This window comes from Rhinichthys klamathensis, unplaced genomic scaffold, assembly GCF_029890125.1.
Source record: "Rhinichthys klamathensis goyatoka isolate OS25496 unplaced genomic scaffold, OSU_Roscu_1.1 h1tg000721l_1, whole genome shotgun sequence".
Classification (NCBI taxonomy): Eukaryota; Metazoa; Chordata; class Actinopteri; order Cypriniformes; family Leuciscidae; genus Rhinichthys; species Rhinichthys klamathensis.
The window spans coordinates 159019-178675 of record NW_026607136.1 but is presented as its reverse complement, the minus strand read 5'-3'; the positions used below and the strand labels follow the sequence as shown (position 1 = coordinate 178675).

Genomic DNA, 19657 nt, shown 5'->3' with positions numbered 1-19657 from the left:
TCTCAGCGCACACGACCTTTGACCCCCAACAGCTCTCAGCACACACGACCTCTGACCCCCAACAGCTCTCAGCACACACGACCTCTGACCCCCAACAGCTCTCAGCACACACGACCTCTGACCCCAACAGCTCTCAGCACACACGACCTCTGACCCCAACAGCTCTCACCACACACGACCTTTGACCCCCAACAGCTCTCAGCACACACGACCTGACCCCAACAGCTCTCAGCACACACGACCTTTGACCCCCAAAAGCTCTCAGCACCACACGACCTCTGACCCCCAACAGCTCTCAGCACACTTTACCTTTGACCCCAACAGCTCTCAGCACACACGACCTCTGACCCCAACAGCTCTCAGCACACACGACCTCTGACCCCAACAGCTCTCAGCACACACGACCTCTGACCCCAACAGCTCTCAGCACACACGACCTCTGACCCCAACAGTCCTCAGCACACACGGCCTTTGACCCCAACGACCTTTGACCCCAACAGCTCTCAGCACACACGACCTCTAACCCCAACAGCTCTCAGCACACACGACCTTTGACCCCAACAGCTCTCAGCACACATGACCTCTGACCCCAACAACTCTCAGCTTCAACATACAGCTCCATTAACACTTAAATGATGGATAAAACTTTACCTAATCTATACAGGACACAAAAATAAGCAGAAACTGTCATGCACAGAGGAAACAACTGATTCTAACAAGAGTTTGCAATGCATTATGCATTATATATTAAATGTGATGATGCTTTTAAAATTTTGGGCAAATGAAGGTATATTTTGCTCATTTGCTAACAACAATCCTATAATCCGAGTACAATACTAACAAAGCCCACAGTATCGTTGAGTACATGTAGCTGTATTGAATATGTGACATTAATATGATCTAAACACATAATCATATTCACAGTATTACAGTAGTAATTATGCACTGATTTATTTTATTTTGGGGGGGGGGGGGGGGTTGTGATTGAGTAATTTTAACCAAAATCATTCACTTTCGACGTGCTTTCAGTGAATGGACATGAATGTAAGTGTGTATGCTGATACTGAGATGTGTGTGAGAGAGAATGTTAAAATGAACATTTAAGATATGCAGCATTGATTTTACTGACCAAATAAATTGAAGTAAACATTCGACTGTTTTCGTGTGTGACTTCAAAACACGTGGAATGAAGCACACAACTCATACTGATGACTTTCATGTTGCTTTTATGGTGTTTCATTGTCTGTCCCCTTTTAACATCCATTGTATACAAATAGAACAAAGGTTTCCTGATATAGAAAGTCAGATGGGATTGGAAGACCATCAGGGGGAGTACAAAATAATAAATAAATAAATATGGTAGATTTGTATTTCTAAATATTGTGTGTATATATATACAATTTAAAAATACAAATGAAACTATTATTTATTTTAATTACATTCGAAATTTTTATTAGATATATTATAATAATTTAAACTATAAAATAGATATTATAAAATCTTATAAAAAAATATGTACTTTTTATTTATTTATTGGAGCTTGGATCTTACATCACTATATAAACTGCTACATTTAAATGTCTTTTTTTTCACAGAAGAAAGATATCCAGGTTCGGATCATGTTCCCTTTGTCCAGCAGGAGGCAGCACTGACCTTTATCTCAAATGAGTCAATGTTTCTAAATCTGAAAAGATTCTCCTGTTAAGACAACAACATTACACATCTGTAAGACATTATTTTACAGTTTCATTGTTAATAATAATAATAATAATAATATCAATTTTACAATCAAACCCTAATCCAAACCCATGTAAGTTTACATGTAATATTACTCAGTACTTAAATTACAGTGTAACAAAGTGTAACCCACTATTTTACAGTCCTGTTCCCCATGTTACTTATTACAATTATAATAAATAGGTCCTAACCCAGAACCTACACCTAAACCTAACCTTAACCCCTGTAGTTATATTACCCAGTATTTTAGTACATGTAAATACACATATTGTAAAATAAAGTGCAACCAATTGATTGTATTTGTTAACAACATGAACGGCCTGGAATGCATCCTGTGTGAGTGATGTTATTGTTACATTTTCACAACCGTTTTATCATTCACTTTCAATGTATGGAATAAAAAGAGCCTTCTGAACATTCTGCCTAACATCTCCTTTTGTGTTCCACAGAAGGGTGTGTGGGTGAATAATTGAACTGTTACTTGAGAAACCATATTAAGGTATCAAAACACCACCATAACAGCAACCACATGCCCTCATGATCTGCATACTGACTCCGCCCACATCACAGTGTAACCACGCCCACATCCGTGTAACCACGCCCACCGCCTCTGGCTGGGAGGAGAATAAGAGGAACTGGTTGAGTTTCAGGGGAGTGGCTTGGATCAACTCACCTGTCATAAGTTTGGGCTTGGCTGCAACAAACTGAAGTCTAAGCTCATGACACTTGAAGACAGACGGACAGACAGAAAGAAAGCAGTCATGGGCGACGTGGTGCTCACAGCAGATCTGCCAACAAGCAGCATAAGTTTAGATAAACTCAAGCAGAAGGAGGACAATCTGAAGTCTACAGAAGAGGAGAAGACGATCCAGGTGAATGGATCTCAAGAGACAGAAGGAGAAAAGGACAGCAAGATCACCGAGGAAAGCAAGATTCAAGAAGACCTCCAGGAATCGGAGGACCCCCAGAAGCCCCAGGACGAAGAGCCCGCGCTGGGGCCAGATGACGTCACGTGTGACTCCTGCATCGACCGACCGTGCCGGGCCAAAAAGTCGTGCTTGACCTGCCTGGTGTCATACTGTGAAGATCACCTGAGACCACACCTGGAGAACGTGAAGTTTCAGAGCCACAAGCTGGTGGAGCCGCTGCGGGACATCGAGAGACGCACGTGTGAGACGCACCGCGCGCCGCTCGAGCTCTACTGCCTGGCCGACGCGCGCTGCGTGTGCCCGGAGTGCGTGCGCGAGGAACACCGCGGGCACAACGCCGTGCCCATCACGGAGGCGCGCAGGAACATAGAGGTATTGCTGAAGGGCACTTTCATCTTTTTATTAATAATGTTTAAATCAAAATAATGTATAATTACAGCCTAATAATGTTCAAATTTAGCTGTGTTGAGAATTTGAGAAAAGTTTGGGGTTGCTTAGAGTATCTTCTGCTCACCAAGCTGCATTTATTTTATAAAAAATACAGTAACATTGTGAAATATTTTTACAATTCAAAACAGCTGTTTTCTATGTGAATATATAGTAAAGTGTAATTTATTCCTGTGATCAAAGCTGAATGTTCAGCATCGTTACTCCAGTCTTCAGTGTCACATGATCCTTCAGAAATCATTTTTCACTGTAAAAAAAAACAACAAAAAATTGTTGGTTTAACTTAAAAAAGTAAGTTACCTGGTCACGTTTTTTTTAAATAGTATTAACATAAGAACAAATATGCTGATTTGCTGCTCAAGAAACATTTCTGATTATTATTAATGTTCAAAACAGTTGTGCTGCTTCATATTTTTGTGGAAACCATGATAAAAACTATTTCAGGATGATAAAAAATGGATTGTTCAATTGAAAATAGAAAACATTTGAAACATTATAAATGTCTCTAGTGACCCTTTTAATTTGTTTCAATATAATGCATTGTATGCATTGACTTTTTTTTAGCAACTAGAACCACAAAAAAATATTCCCAAACACTCATTGGTCAGTCAAAGAAATGCTGTTGTTGTGTCTGGATTTGCTCAAACTAAATGAGCAACGTTTTGATAGCATTTTACATTTATTCATTTAGCTGACGCTTTTATACAAAGCGACTTACAATTCCTATATATGTCAGAGGTCACACGCCTCTGGAGCAACTAGGGGTTAAGTGTCTTGCTCAGGGACACATTGGTGTCTCACAGTGGATTTGAACCCGGGTCTCTCACACCAAAGGCATGTGTCCTATCCACTGCGCCATCACCACCCACATTTTGATCTTGACAGGCTGAATTCAGAATTGCACACTTTCATATATCAGAAGATATATATATCATAGTCAGAGTGTGTTCTTCCGAATTCAGCCAAAGGGTTTACACTCATCTTACTTGTTTTTGCTTTTTAAGCTAAAATGGGAGAAAGTATCTAAAAATAAAAAACAAACCCTTTAGGAGACCCCATTGCCTATATAATAAAACACAAACTGTTCCTCATAGCCAATGAATCGTGTCAGTGAGGTAAGGAACAGATTACTTTATCTTTCCTCTCTCTCACTGATTGAATCAGATCATATTGGATTGTAAGATCAGATCAGACTGCATCTCTCAGTGCAGATCATGCGAAACAGGCGTCAGTCATCATGCTGTCTGTCTCTCTGATTTCAGGTCACATGTGCTTATACCGTTTCAAAGGCCTGACAATGGGACTGTGTGCTCATGAGAGACCTGATAAAGAACCATTAGTGTTTGCTATAAGATTGTTACTGATGCTCATACTGAAGGTTAGTGATGTGATCAAGCTCACACAATAAAGTTTAATACGTAGTGCTTTAGGTGTGGATGATTCCTCAACTCATGTTGTGCTGTTACTAACCATTCAAACAGCATGGTGGGGAATTTTTCACCAATGCTAAAATGTAACAAGAAAGTAGAACATTTCCACCACTTCTACTTAAAAACTTAAGTTCAGTTGCTGCCTTTTTAAGTGTAATCAAATTGGCTGTGCCAGTCATTTCAACTTAAATTATATTAAACTGACTTAAATTTAGTTGAATCCTGTAACTTAAAAAATGAAGTTGGAATCCTGTAACTTAAAAAAAATGAAGTTGGAATCCTGTAACTTAAAAAAATGAAGTTGGAATCCTGTAATTTAAAAAAATGAAGTTGGAATCCTGTAACTTAAAAAAAATGAAGTTGGAATCCTGTAACTTAAAAAAATGAAGTTGGAATCCTGTAACTTAAAAAAATGAAGTTGGAATCCTGTAACTTAAAAAAATGAAGTTGGAATCCTGTAACTTAAAAAAATGAAGTTGAAATCCTGTAACTTAAAAAAATGAAGTTGGAATCCTGTAATTTAAAAAAAATGAAGTTGGAATCCTGTAACTTAAAAAAATGAAGTTGGAATCCTGTAATTTAAAAAAAAATGAAGTTGGAATCATGTAACTTAAAAAAATGAAGTTGGAATCCTGTAACTTAAAAAAAATGAAGTTGGAATCCTGTAACTTAAAAAAAATGAAGTTGGAATCCTGTAACTTAAAAAAATGATGTTGGAATCCTGTAACTTAAAAAAATGAAGTTGGAATCCTGTAACTTAAAAAAAATGAAGTTGGAATCCTGTAATTAAAAAAAAAATGAAGTTGGAATCCTGTAACTTAAAAAAAATGAAGTTGGAATCCTGTAACTTAAAAAAATGAAGTTGGAATCCTGTAACTTAAAAAAATGAAGTTGGAATCCTGTAACTTAAAAAAATGAAGTTGGAATCCTGTAATTTAAAAAAAATGAAGTTGGAATCCTGTAATTTAAAAAAAATGAAGTTGGAATCCTGTAACTTAAAAAAATGAAGTTGGAATCCTGTAACTTAAAAAAAATAAAGTTGGAATGCTGTAACTTAAAAAAAATGAAGTTGGAATCCTGTAACTTAAAAAAATGAAGTTGGAATCCTGTAACTTAAAAAAAATGAAGTTGGAATCCTGTAATTAAAAAAAATGAAGTTGGAATCCTGTAACTTAAAAAAATGAAGTTGGAATCCTGTAACTTAAAAAAATGAAGTTGGAATCCTGTAACTTAAAAAAATGAAGTTGGAATCCTGTAATTTAAAAAAAAATGAAGTTGGAATCCTGTAACTTAAAAAAAATGAAGTTGGAATCCTGTAACTTAAAAAAAATGAAGTTGGAATCCTGTAACTTAAAAAAATGAAGTTGGAATCCTGTAACTTAAAAAAAATGAAGTTGGAATCCTGTAACTTAAAAAAAATGAAGTTGGAATCCTGTAATTAAAAAAAAATGAAGTTGGAATCCTGTAACTTAAAAAAAATGAAGTTGGAATCCTGTAACTTAAAAAAAATGAAGTTGGAATCCTGTAACTTAAAAAAAATGAAGTTGGAATCCTGTAACTTAAAAAGACTGGACTTGGACTTGGACTTGAGAGAATACAGCACAGGACTGCAAACACAGGGAGACTAAGGCCTTGTCCACACGGACACGGTATTTTTATAACCGGACTTTTTCCTACAGCGTTTTAAAAAAAAATCCTGTCACACATGCTCGGTCTCCGTCTACATGAAAACGCAAAAACACGCTATCAAGCGCGGTCAAGAGCATGCCACGCCAGCAGGCGGCGATATAAACCTTAACCCTAAAGCCACGTTGGCCAATCAGAAGCGCAAATCTGACATCAAACACAGCGGATACCGGCGCACACTCTGACGTCGCAAGGCAAAAACCCCGGTTTCACTGTCTACACGACAACACTGTAACCGGCGTTTCTGAAAATCCTCACTCTGGCAGGGGTTTTCAAAAATGTTCGGTTTCAGTGCGTTTTCGTGTGGACGAACGGCGTAAAAAAAAAAATCACGGTTATAAAAATACCCATGTCTGTGTGGACAGGGCCTAAATATGGAGAGCAAACAAAGCAGATCAGAGGGAGGACAGGTGGGGCAAATTAATCAATAATCAGTTAACAAGATAGACGGGGCTAGACAATCGACAGGAGAGCACATGGCCAGTAAAACAAATCTCCAGCCATGTGCTCTCAAAAAACGAGACCAGTGTTGCCAACTTAGCGCCTTTGTCGCTATTTTTAGCGACTTTTCAGACCCCTTTAGCGACATTTTTTCAAAAAAGCGACTAGCGACAATTTTAGCGACTTTTTGGACAAACCTCAGTAACCTCCAAATGTTGCCAGTACTGTCCTGCGAGCGCGAGGTCTTGCTTTCTCCCTGTCGTCACTCTCTCTAGCTGCGTCTCCCCTGTTCAGTGAATGGCTGAGAGGAGCGCACGGCCGCTGACAGACACGAATGAGCAGTGTTTTTCCATGGACTTATCACTTATCTGCTTTTGTTTTGTTTTATATTTAAAGAATTTAGTTTGACCATTTTAATTTTATTTATTTTCTTGTGCTTATTACTTGTAACACTATCACAGTTCATCCGGTTCCCTAACTCTCTCAATTCAGATAATGTTCCACATAGGCCTATAAAAAATGTAATCATTCACTATATTATAGCTACTCGTTCTATTGTCTGACATTAAAAAAATAGGAAATGAGAACAGCTTTATTTGACATTAGGCTATATTATATTGAATAGAGCATTAATTTAGAGAGAAACGCACTAGGCTGACAGAACGCAAGTACGACGCGATGACGTCATTAATATGCTAATTGACGTATGACGTCATCTAGCGACATTTAGCGACTTTTAGGGAAGGCCTTAGCTACTTTCCTTTGAAAATAGTTGGCAACACTGAACGAGACATGAACACGCAGACAATAAGAAGAACACTCATAAGCCACGTGTTCAGACAAAACAGGACAGCATGAAATCACACAGCTAGTGTAATACAAAAACTGCGTGCTACACAGCACAAGACAAAACACAACATGAAAGCACACGGCCGATGTAAACACGAAGCTTGTGCTACACAAAACACAACAACACGAGCGCAAGCGAACTCGAAACCGCACGACAAGACAGAGCGCACGAGAACGAGCGACAGCTCAGACAGAACACACACATACGCGGAGCAGGGATGTCCGAATCCCGACAAACTAGACCGACGTGCCGGGATCCAAACCCCACGACCCGCACATGAAGACACACACACGAGAGAGCGCACGAGAACGCTCGAAGACGCGCACACACACGAAGACTGACGAAACAGGAGAGCCAGAGCTCTGCCACAGAACCAAGAAATACATGTCAATAGAAATAGAATACAAGAAATAGAATGTCGCCAAATTTTATAATTTTTATATATATATTGTTGGTTTAACTTAAAAAACAAAGTAATCTTGTTGCATTAAAATCGAGTTCATTGAAACTACACATTTTAGTCAATACAAATATGTAGATTTAATAAATAGAAATCTGAATTAGTGAACTAAGTTGTGATATCAAATCTTTAAAACACTGCTGATTCGTCATTATTAGGATAGTATGGTTGTGCTGGACTAGTTATGTGTGTGTCTGTAGTTTAGGCTCATGTGTGAGTTTGACCCGTTTGCTCTCCATTCAGTGTCATTGCTGTAACAACTGAAAGATCTCTGGGGTTAATCTCTTTTGACGCCTCATTGACGCACTGTGTGTGTCGTCATTTAATGTGTTTCTGAAGCTGATCTAAAACTGGTTTCGTTATTCTGCGTCGAGTTGCGCTTCAGTGCATGACGTCTGTGTGAAATCATCTCCTCAAGAATGCAAAACATCTCAGATGCTTCTGTGATAATAAAGACACACACATGAATACCAATGCAACTAACAAACACAAACACAGAAAGCTGCAAATCCTTATGGATTTTTTTTTAAAGACTGGATAATGTATCAGAATGTAAACACTCCCTCGTAACATGTGACATGTTTTCATCATAATGCAACACCTTTAACATGCTTTTTGCTGTGGCCGGATATGAACGCTTTTGGTTATTTACAGTCAAATTATCTGGCATATTTGCATAGTAAACAAACGAAGAAGCTTTTATCCGGTTGAGTTTGAAAGCAGCTTTGTGGAAACCATGAAACTTTTTTTCAGGATTTTTTGAGAAATGGAAAGTTCAAAAGAACAGCATTTATTTGAAATGGAAATCTTTTGTGACATTATAAACTCTATTAAACTCCGCTAAATATGAGAAAAAAGCACCATACACCTATCACAACCTGTCTTCTGAAGCCGTGCGATTCATTATGTGACTGATATTATTTTGTTATTCACTGAAGTAGCTGCCGTTGACAGCCGGAAGCCCTGCCATATTAGGATGGACCTGCCATTTCGTGGCAGCCAATCAGTATCGTCCAAAGTAGTAGCAACCAATCAGATGTAACTGGAAGTCAAGCGACAGCGGCCAATGGTGGCGCCGGCCATAGACATGGCGCCGGCGATAAGAACATTTTACAACTTTTTAAAACTTTCTAGCTAGGCTTTTACAAGCCAACTTAAAGTTTGTCTACGAACTTTACCATCTAGTTCAGGATTGTGGCCTATCATTCTGATTTCAGAACAACATATACAAAGCATGTTTCAACAGTTACAGCTGCTTCATTAAACAAAGACAGAATGTATTAAAGTAGTACTGCAACTTAAATGATAGCAAAATATGATTTTAAATAAAGGTAATCGATGGGACAAAGTTATTTTTTTCTTCTTCTTTTAGACAGGACTTTCATTATTTAAGTTTAAATGTTGTATATTTAATTCGTATTAAGAATATATATAAAAAATCCAATATGATTACATAGGCATTTCTTTCTGTATGTATATATTTAATCATTTAACAAACATGTACACTCATTCATAAATTATATTTATACACGTAAAAAGTCATAATGTATATATTATATTTAATTTTAATAGGCTTTATATTATATTTCGCTGCGTGTCATCCGCACCAATAACAAAAAAACTTTTGGAATTCACCTTATAAGACTGCAATAAAACGAGGTTGATCGCGAATTAACGCGCTCTCTATCTGCTGCTCACTCGCATTCGTTTCTAGCTGGTATAAACGCGTTTCGTCAACAGTTCAGGTTTGTTGGCCAGATTGTTGACAATCATAGGCTACACTGCTCAAACATTTTAAACCTGGATTGAACACTCCAATTGATTTTATGAAAAACCTTTAAATACATTAGCTATTTATAATTTAATTAAGATAGGGCCTATTTGGACAGAGATTTATCCTGAAAGGAATTTAGCCTTTCCCTGTTCTCATTATTTAAGTTTAATAAATGGGTATATTTAATAATTATACAATATGATTGGCATTTCTTTCTGAATAGATTTCATTATTTAACAAACATGTACACTCATTCATAAATTATATTTATACACATACAAATTCATAATTTCAAGTGTAGCTGTTTGTTTTTTTGGCTATGTCTATGATCTTCGTTACTTGATTAATATTTAATAAACCTTTTTTAATCAAATAATATAAAATACATACAAATAGAAGTATTTTATTTAAATAAGTACAAACAATTTATATTGATATAATAACTTATTTGCCTGGCTAAAAGTGGCATCCACCTCCGACTTCCGTTTATAATAGAGGCAGCTGACGTCAGCTGCCAGTGGCAGCTACTTCCTGCTGCCAGCTGCCGATTTTTCGCTGAACCCTCTCTCGAGACGAGCGCTTCTGCCTCGATGCCATGTTTGCTGCGTTCTGAACCAAAATAACGCAGCGCGTGTGTGACGTCATGACACATTTGCAACGAGCGGAACCGATAAGCGGAATCGTTAAGCAGGCATACTAACGGTTCCAGGGAATTGGTTCACTGGGAACCGGTTCTGAAGAAGAACCGGTTCTCGATTCCCATCCCTAATCAGGACCCACTAATATTCCCCCATTGCATTATTATTCATTATATTCAACATTATATCCAGCAGTTTAATGTACTGACACTAAAACTCTGTAAACTTTAATTTTTTTCTCACACAGTGATTTTTATTTTGGGTGAACTATACACAATACATATTGTTGCATTTTTGTATTGCGATATATTGTGAGACGATATATTGTTACACCCCTAGTAAATAATGACATAATTTCTATTATTGATTGAACTATCGGTTGTCCTTGACATTAGTCATCTCTTTGGAAATATTTTACTGTAAACGCAGTAGAGCAAAATAACCCACCCTGCATGTGTGTGTGTGTGTGTGTGTGTGTGTTAGGGAGTTCCCGGTCAAGCTCACACAAGCGCAGGGTGAATGTGTTTGATGTATTGTTCTCTCATGCAGAGCAGGGTGTGTGTGGGTGTGTGTGTGTGTGTGTGTGTGTGTGTGTGTGTGTGTGTCCTGGACTCTTCATGGATCTGAGTCGAGGCATTCTTAGGGATGTTTGACTTTATCATTAGGTTACAGCGTTGCGCAACAGAAATAACATGTTCAGCAATCCTGCCTGACAGGATCACAGAGCTAACATGCACAGTAAGTCCTGTTACCTTTCGAGAAACTTCCTCTCAGCCGATGAATAGAGAAACTATGACACACTGTTACACTGTTAACCACAGCAGTGAGGTCATGACACCACTGACTGCTTTGCATACATTACTAACCAGTCATTTAATTCTCAGTGATGATAATCGCCAAACACGTTACAGCGTCCATGTTTGATACATCTCGTAAAATGTAACTATAATACATTACTAGCAATCTGAAGATGAAGAATATGCGATTACCTGTGCAAAACAATGATAGACTGTTGTGTGTTGTTGATAAAAGCGTTTTTAGATGGTGGATTTTAGTGAGTGTCTATATAGGTGGTTCCTTATTATTACTAAAATATTAAACTTTGCCACATCATTCGTCCCACAAAACACCTCTCAAAGTGTCCTTGTTCAGTTTTCAATTGGATTTTGCACCCATTGCATTCATAGTAACCTAACCTCAGGACATGTTTATGAGAAGAATACAGCCTTTTATGTGAAATGTGGGTCTTGTTACCTGCAGGACAGGACACAGTGTGTGTGTGTGTGTGTGTGTGTGTGAGCGTATCGAAGCATGTTTTACCTAAAGAGAGAGTGCAGTGAGGGGTTCATCAACACTAGTTTGGGGAAAGCTAGCATTAAAAGTAATGCATTATAATATTGCTTTACTCCCTAAAAAGTACCTAATTGCAGTTTTAATGGAAAGTAATGTTTCGTTACTTTTGCGTAACTTTTTGTTTTAGCCTGTGCTGGGCTTGCTTGTTCGTTTTTTTAATAACTTTGGCAAATGTAAAGGCCCTTCTTTCACACCAAAAGTGAAACGAATAAGCCTCAGGCTAAAGGAAATGCTAATTCACACCTTGCTTATTTGTATGGTTGAAATGGATCATCTGAGATTAAATGCATAAAGTGTGTTTGTGTTATTTAACATATTTAATTATTGCAGGTTTGCGTAATATTCAGAGTTGCATTTCACTGTTTTTGTGCAAGTGAGATGAGTAAATGCTCACATTTAGTCTAGAATAAGCATCATGTTCACACAAAAAGCCTCTATTACTCCTGATTCCTCTCAACACGAGGACAGAAGAGCCGCCAGTCAATAAATTGTCAGACAAAAAAAAGAGTATATTTGAAAAAGTAGCTCAAATATTGTGTTGTACATTTAAAAGTGATGCGTTACTTTATTGAAAAATGAGTCTCTTTGTTACTTGTAATGCGTAACGCCCTATACTGGTCCGAAATAGCGGGTCTATTCTGTGATTTTGGATGGTCAGGGTGGAGGGAAACTCTATTGTTTGAGATGTTCCCTTTAGCAAACCTCCACACAGAACAAGAGTAACAGTAGAGGAAGGTTTTGTCTGAACCTGCCTGAGGAATGCAAAGCAAAAGCTGAATAAAGATGACGACGCTGCCTATCTGGCTACTCCTATTACTCTCTCATTCAAAGGGATGCTCACTTTGCTCAAATTATTTTCCTCACAAGTGTGAGTTTACATCTCACAGTTCAGACTTTTTCCTCACAAGTGTGAGTTTATATCTCACAGTTCAGCCTTTTTCCTCACAAGTGTGAGTTTATATCTCACAGTTCAGCCTTTTTCCTCACAAGTGTGAGTTTATATCTCACAGTTCAGCCTTTTTCCCTCAGAATTTGGAGTTTACATCTCACTAATTTTTTGGGCCACGGAATAACAAATAAAAAAGGTTATTGCGACTTTATCCCACAATACAGATTTTTTTTCCTCAGAATTGCTATATAAACTCAAAATTGTGAAAAAGTCACAATTACCTTTTTTTTTTTACTAAATATCATGCATTTGCACACACATACAGTATATATATATTGTTTGCTTGAAAAATCTCTCACTATATATTTTTTTTTCAGGAAACATACAGTATAAATTGTCAATATTTCATTACATTAAGGAATATTTTCCCAGTGGCTGATTTATTAAAAAAATAGTTTGTAATTAGTTAGTAATTAATTATTAGTGTAAGAATTAATATGATTAATGCTATTTTAAAATGACAAGGAACTGGATTTTTATGTGTCAACACAATATTGTGTGTGTGTGTGTGTGTGTTTCCAGAAAGAGCTTCATGACAAACAGACAGACATGATGAAGACGGTCACAGCAGCGGAAAACGCCATTAACAAGTTACAGGTCAACACGGTGTCTATAGAGGTAAAATACCAATAAAACATACCAGTACATGTATAGTCAGTCATTTTGGATTTACTGTACAAGACCGCAATGCTAAACTAGTGTCAATAGATAACATATTAACATATACTATTAAGTAAACTGGGTTCATTCGTTCTCTGGATTCAGATTCAGTGGGATCTGATCAACCTTACTAAGTTTATTTTGACATTTATCCGTGTTTTAGTTTAGTTAGTTTCCTCATATGTTAATGAGTCCCACACCCCTGTTCTGTTTCATCCTGATTATGTTTCCTCATGTTTATAAGCCCTGTGTTTCCGCAGTTCTTTGTCCGAATTTGTTAATGTTAAGTGTAGTTGCTATTCTGACTTCTCTGTTCACATTGGTTATTAAAAGTCTCTTTAATTAACTTGGATTTCGGGTGTGTTAGTCTACACAGTGGTTTATTAATGCCAGTTTCCATTATGCTTTATATAAGATGACATTTGACATCCTTATGTTCAGAAAGTGTCTAAATGTCTGGAGCTTCAAATACGTCTCGTTCAAAAGATGATGAATGTTTTGCAAAGGCATTTCCCTCCGGCTTTAGAAAGAACAGCTCTTTTTCTCTGGATCTGCTCAATGACTGTGTGTGCCCGCAGGCGTCTGTGAAGGACGTGCGAGGAGTGATCGAGGAGCAGTTCGACACACTGATGCTGGCCGTCGAGCAGGTGAAGAAGGAGGTGAACGAGATTCTGGAGGCCGAGGAACGACAGGCGCTGAGGCAGGCCGAGGGAATACGAGTCCATCTCGAGCAGCGCTGCACTGAACTGAAGAAGACTCAGGGTCGGGTCGACAAAATCACCAAAAACAAAAATGACATCGACTTCCTGCAGGTATGGAGTTATTCATGACCGTAAAGTATTTTAAGCATGTGTTGTGTGTTAAAGGTGATGTGTGAATGAGGCAAGGGTGAAGGGAGCTGTTTTAAGGCATGATTTTTACAGGAAAAAAACACTGAAATATATCAAAGATGAGTTTTAAGGGATCAAATTAGTGACTGGATGTAGAGATTTTCCATTTGTCGATTTGCCACATTTTGTTACGTTTCAAGTGTGGTTTCAGGCTTTCAAGCCTTTGGCAAAAACAAAATAATAATAATAAAGTTAAATGCTTTATTGTGTGTGATTTGCATGTTTAATTTATTTCAAGACATTGAATGTACTGGAGCAGTGCAGTAAGCAGACCAATAGCTGAAGATCTAAAAATAAGTTAAAATGGTTGGTTTAACTCATTTAATTGTCTTATTTTTATATATAAATGAGCGTAAATGTTAAGTTAACAGAACTAAGATTTGTTTTGATCTCACATGGCCTGCACTGTGTTGGATTTACTTAAAATATATATGCACCATTTTTGCATCATACTTATTAAGTAATCCCAACTTGGAATAATTTTACTTAAAATTAACAAGAAAAAAACCTTTGTTATATGTACTTAAATATTTGAGTTCACGCAACATTCTTTACTTAAAAATATATGCATCACATTACATTTATTTTTAAGTAAAGAATGTTGCGTGAACTCGAATATTTAAGTACATATAACAAAGGTTTTCTTGTTAATTTTAAGTAAAGCATCAATTCAAAAAAGTTGCACATAGGTCCATAGAGGACAGAAATGTCAAAAAAGTTTTTAAAAAACGTTCATAAAAATGTGAGGCTTGACAGACTTTGGTTTGGTTTCATTTTAAAGAAGACCCTTTGGCAGATTATTCTTGAAGTAAAAGTTTAAAAGTGAAACCAAAAAAAACGTTATAGAGTTTATGAAAATGATTTATGACCAATATTTTATATAAAATGTATATTTTATGAAACATGTTGACCTCTAAAACTGTTAGAAAATCCAACTTTGAGGTTGATATCTCAAAACATGAGCTTTCAGTGAGTTTGTTTGGGTGCAGTACCAGTTTCCCCATTAGATGCCATGTGTTGTGGTTAAAGTGATGTGTAAATGAGGGTGAAGAGGTACATTCAAGCTGTTTTAAGGCATGATTATTTTTACAGGGAAAAAACACTGAAATGTGTTGTTTTGTTGATCTAATATGAGTTTTAAGGGATCAAATTAGTGACTGCAGGGAGACTTTAATACCAATATATCAATATTGTGATTTTTTTTCCAGGAGTATTCCGAGTGGAAAAAGGAAGCGGTTGATGTGTCTTTACCTGGAGTTTATATCGGCCTCATGGATCAACTGCAGTTCTTCAGTCGTGTTATCACACAGTCCACCAAAGAGATGTGCGCCAACCTGATTACCTCTTACACCAACAAACTCAAAGAGACCTGCAAAAAAGGTCAGTGTGAAAAACGAAATATCTCCATGAGTTTGAGCATTTCAGGAACATCATTCGTGTTTCATAAAGCACCTTAAATGTTGCTAATTTACCCAAATATCTTGTGTCAAATCACAGATAAAATGGGCATAAAGACGACGGTTTATGCCATGATCGCTGCGAAACAGAACCTGTCAATTCCCAACCCGAAGACCAGAGACGACTTCCTCCGATGTGAGTGTTCAGCGGGGTTATCAGCCCTAACTCACTCCAAGTCAAATAAACCTTCACTACAAAAGAACTTTTGGTGACACTTTAGTTTAGGGTCCAATTCTCACTATAAACTAGTTGCTTATTATCATGCATATTACTAGGATATTGGCTGTTTATTAGTACATATTAATGCCTTATTCTGCATGACCATGTTCTACATCCTTTAGTCATCACCAATACCTAAACTTAACAACTATCTTTACTAACTATTAATTAGGAGTTTATTGAGGCAAAAGTCAAACTTAATAGTTAGTTAATAGTGATAATTGAACTAAAGTATGGACAAACTTTCTATTTCAAGTACTTACCAATGCAACATATCTCATTTTCGTTTAGTTTAATTTAAATTACTATAATAACTAAAACTGAAATAAAATAAAATACAATTATAGAGACACATATTTATAAAATAATAATAAAAATGACTAAAACATGCCACATGGTTTACTAATTGATATCATAATTTTTTCTTTTTTAATTTTTCCTCAGTTATTGAGAATTGCTAAAAAATGGTATTACAAGTTTTCTCAAATGTAGTGTTTTAATATGCAAACAAGGCATTGTTTCATTAAACATAATTTTTTGCATACATTTCCACAGAACACAAATTGGACATCTATTTTTATAAATCTCCATAAACATACTTTAAACATCCCAAAAAATCCCCATGTTTTTAAGAATGTTATATAAATCAGGCAAATGATATATGAACAAACCGATCTGTAAAACCCTTCAGAATATATAGGAATAAAACGGGAAGGTTTTTGTAAGTGCTGCTGAAGTGGAGAGGAAAAAATAGGAGAAAACAGCCTTTAAAGATTTACATTTTATTTGGAATTTACATATGCAAATAGCCTAGATAGAAGTGCCGTAAAATAAACACTTATATGTGTATTTTGAACACATCATGGAAGCCAAATAGCTCAAGATCTCAAAATTGACCAGTGCATGAAAAAACTATGGTTTTGCCTGTAGTGCCTTACATAAAACAAAAAATATAAAAAATATGGGTAACACTTTACAATAAGGTTCATTAGTTACTACATTAGTTAGCATGAACTGCACTTATAGCATTTATTAATCTTAGTTAATATTAATTTCTACATTTACTAATACTTTATTAAAATCTTGTTAACATTAGTTTTGCATTAGTAATTACCAATGAACTGCTTTATTTAACAAAGATTAACAAGTTCAGTAATAAATGTATTGCTCATGGTTAGTTCATGTTAGTTAAATACATCAACTAATGTTAACTAATGAACTATGCAGCTTGTTTCCGCCACTGAATGAAAAATAGAAAAGGTAATTGCGACTTTTTATCTCACAATTTATATCTCACAATTCTGACTTTATTTCTCAGAATTGCGAGATATAAAGTCGAAATTGCATGTTGTAAAGTCAGAATTGTGAGATATAAACTATTCTGAGGGGAAAAAGTTAGTCTTTTTTCCCCCTTAGAATTGCCCTGATAACTCGCAATTTTGAGTTTATATCTCAATTGTGAGAAAAGATGTCAGAATTTCGAGATATAAACTCGCAATTATGTGTTATAAAGTCAGAATTGCGAGATGTAAAGTCAGAATTGCGAGATGTAAAGTCAGAATTGCGAGATGTAAACTCGCAATTGTGAGAAAAAAAGTCAGAATTGTGAGATAAAAAGTCGCAATTCTGTCTTTTTTTCTCGCAATTGCGACTTTATTTTATTTATATCGCAATTGTGAGATAAAAAGTCGCAATTATTATATATTTTTTTTTATTCAGTGGCGGAAACAAGCTTCCATATGAACCTTATTGTAAAGTGTTACCAAAATATGAATAAAAGTATTTTTATTATTTTTAAGCAACTTACCAAATCCTCTCCGCAATAAATGCAGTTCTCCCCGCTGGATTTGCTTCACATTAATGGAGTGACTGGTTTTCCTCCACAGACGCCACTCCTCTGAACCTCGATGAGGACTCGGCTCATCAGTTCCTGCGTCTGACAGAAGAGCGTAAGAAGGTCACGAACACGACCCCGTGGCAGCACAGCTATCCCGAGCTTCCCGAGCGCTTCGAGCACTTCAAGCAGGTGCTGACGGTCGAGAGCTTCTACATGGGACGCCACTATTTCGAGGTGGACATGAGAGGAGAGGGAACTCACATCGGGCTGACGTACACGAGCATCGACCGCAAGGGATCCGAGAGCAACAGCTGCATCACGGGGAACAGCTTCTCCTGGTGTCTGACGTGGAACGGCCGAGGGTTCTCCGCGTGGAACAGCGATGTGGAGACGCCGCTCAGTAACCCCAAAGCCTCTCGCATCGGCGTGTACGTGGACTACTCGGCCGGCGAGCTTGCTTTCTACGACGTGGAGAACGGCATGACGCTCATACACAAGTACCAGGCTCAGTTCCTGGAGCCGCTTTACCCTGCGTTCTGGCTCCCCAAGAAGGAGAACGTGGTTCTGCTGGAGCCTGCAGGAGCGCCGTCGTCTCTCACGGGCCCGTCTCCGGTTCCCTCTCCGCAATAAACTCCTCGGATCCCATGCATTTCATTATTATAATGTGCCGTTTGCACCTCGCGTTAACATTCATCTCAGGGGATCTGGATAACCTGAGACAGATGTTACCTGTGTAAACTGAGAGACCTACTGACTGATATTAACGTTTTATAACTGCTACAGTATAAAAATACCTATAAATGCCTATTAAAATACCTATTAATATGTTTTGTTTATATATATATAGTGTACAGTATGTACATATATACTGTATATATATATATATAATCCACGAGTCTTACGCTCATCAAACCTCCATTTATTTGATCAAAAATACAGAAACAGTACAATTTAAAATAATGGTTTTCTATTTTAATATACTTTTTTATTATTATTATTTTTTATTATATTATGACAACAAAAAACATAAAGGTCTCATACATAGACATTAACATGTAAACATGAAAATAACATACATAAACGTGTGTGTGTGTGTGTGTGTGTGTGTGTGTGTGCATGTATTACTGGGTGTGTAAGTGGAAATAACTTAACAGAAGAAAATCTTACAGATACAACAGACATGATAAAAATTAACTAAATAGTAATAATATATATATTTTTTTTTATAAAATAAAATAAATAAATAATCCCAAAAATAAAAGAAAATAAATTTTAATATACTTTTCACATTTCTGTAAGTCACACACACGCACAATACACTGCATTTATCCTTATGCTTTATTCATAAGATGTACATACACTAGAGATCAAGAGTTTAGAATAGTTTTGTATTATTTTAAATAAAAGCCTCTTCTGCTCACCAAGGCTGCATTTACTTGAGTAAAAAAAACAGTAATATTGTGAAACATTTTTATAATTTAAAATAGCTGTTTTCTATGTGAATAGTAAAGTGTCATTTATTCCTGTGATCAAAGCTGAATTTTCAGCATCATTACTCCAGTCTTCAGTGTCACATGATCCTTCAGAAATCACTCTAATAATATGCATAATAATATACCATTATTTCAAATTGTAATAATATTTCATAGTATTACATATATTTCTGTATTCTGGATCAAATAAATGCAGGCTTGATGAGCATTTTCATAAATAAATAAAAACATTTTAAATAGTAATGTGTCCAAACTTTTGACAGGTACGTACAGTAGCCTATATATACGCATGTATGTATTGTTGTATTGTTATATATTGTTATATGTGTTATATATCAGTGCATCCATGCTGAAATATGTAAGACAAAAGTTTCTCGTTTACAGTAATGTTACACACGTGACCAAA

General features: G+C 36.5%; 1 protein-coding gene across 1 annotated transcript; it reads left to right on the top strand.

Annotated features, from left to right (window-relative positions):
* The first annotated feature begins 2459 nt into the window (after positions 1–2459).
* trim16 (tripartite motif containing 16) lies at positions 2460–19173 on the top strand. Its single transcript, XM_056242314.1, has 7 exons — positions 2460–3038; positions 13217–13312; positions 13933–14166; positions 15453–15624; positions 15742–15837; positions 17808–18720; positions 19021–19173. Exons 1-6 carry the CDS (start codon positions 2499–2501, stop codon positions 18386–18388), a joined length of 1719 nt encoding a protein of 572 aa, XP_056098289.1. The 5' UTR covers positions 2460–2498; the 3' UTR covers positions 18389–18720; positions 19021–19173.
* Positions 19174–19657: the final 484 nt, after the last annotated feature.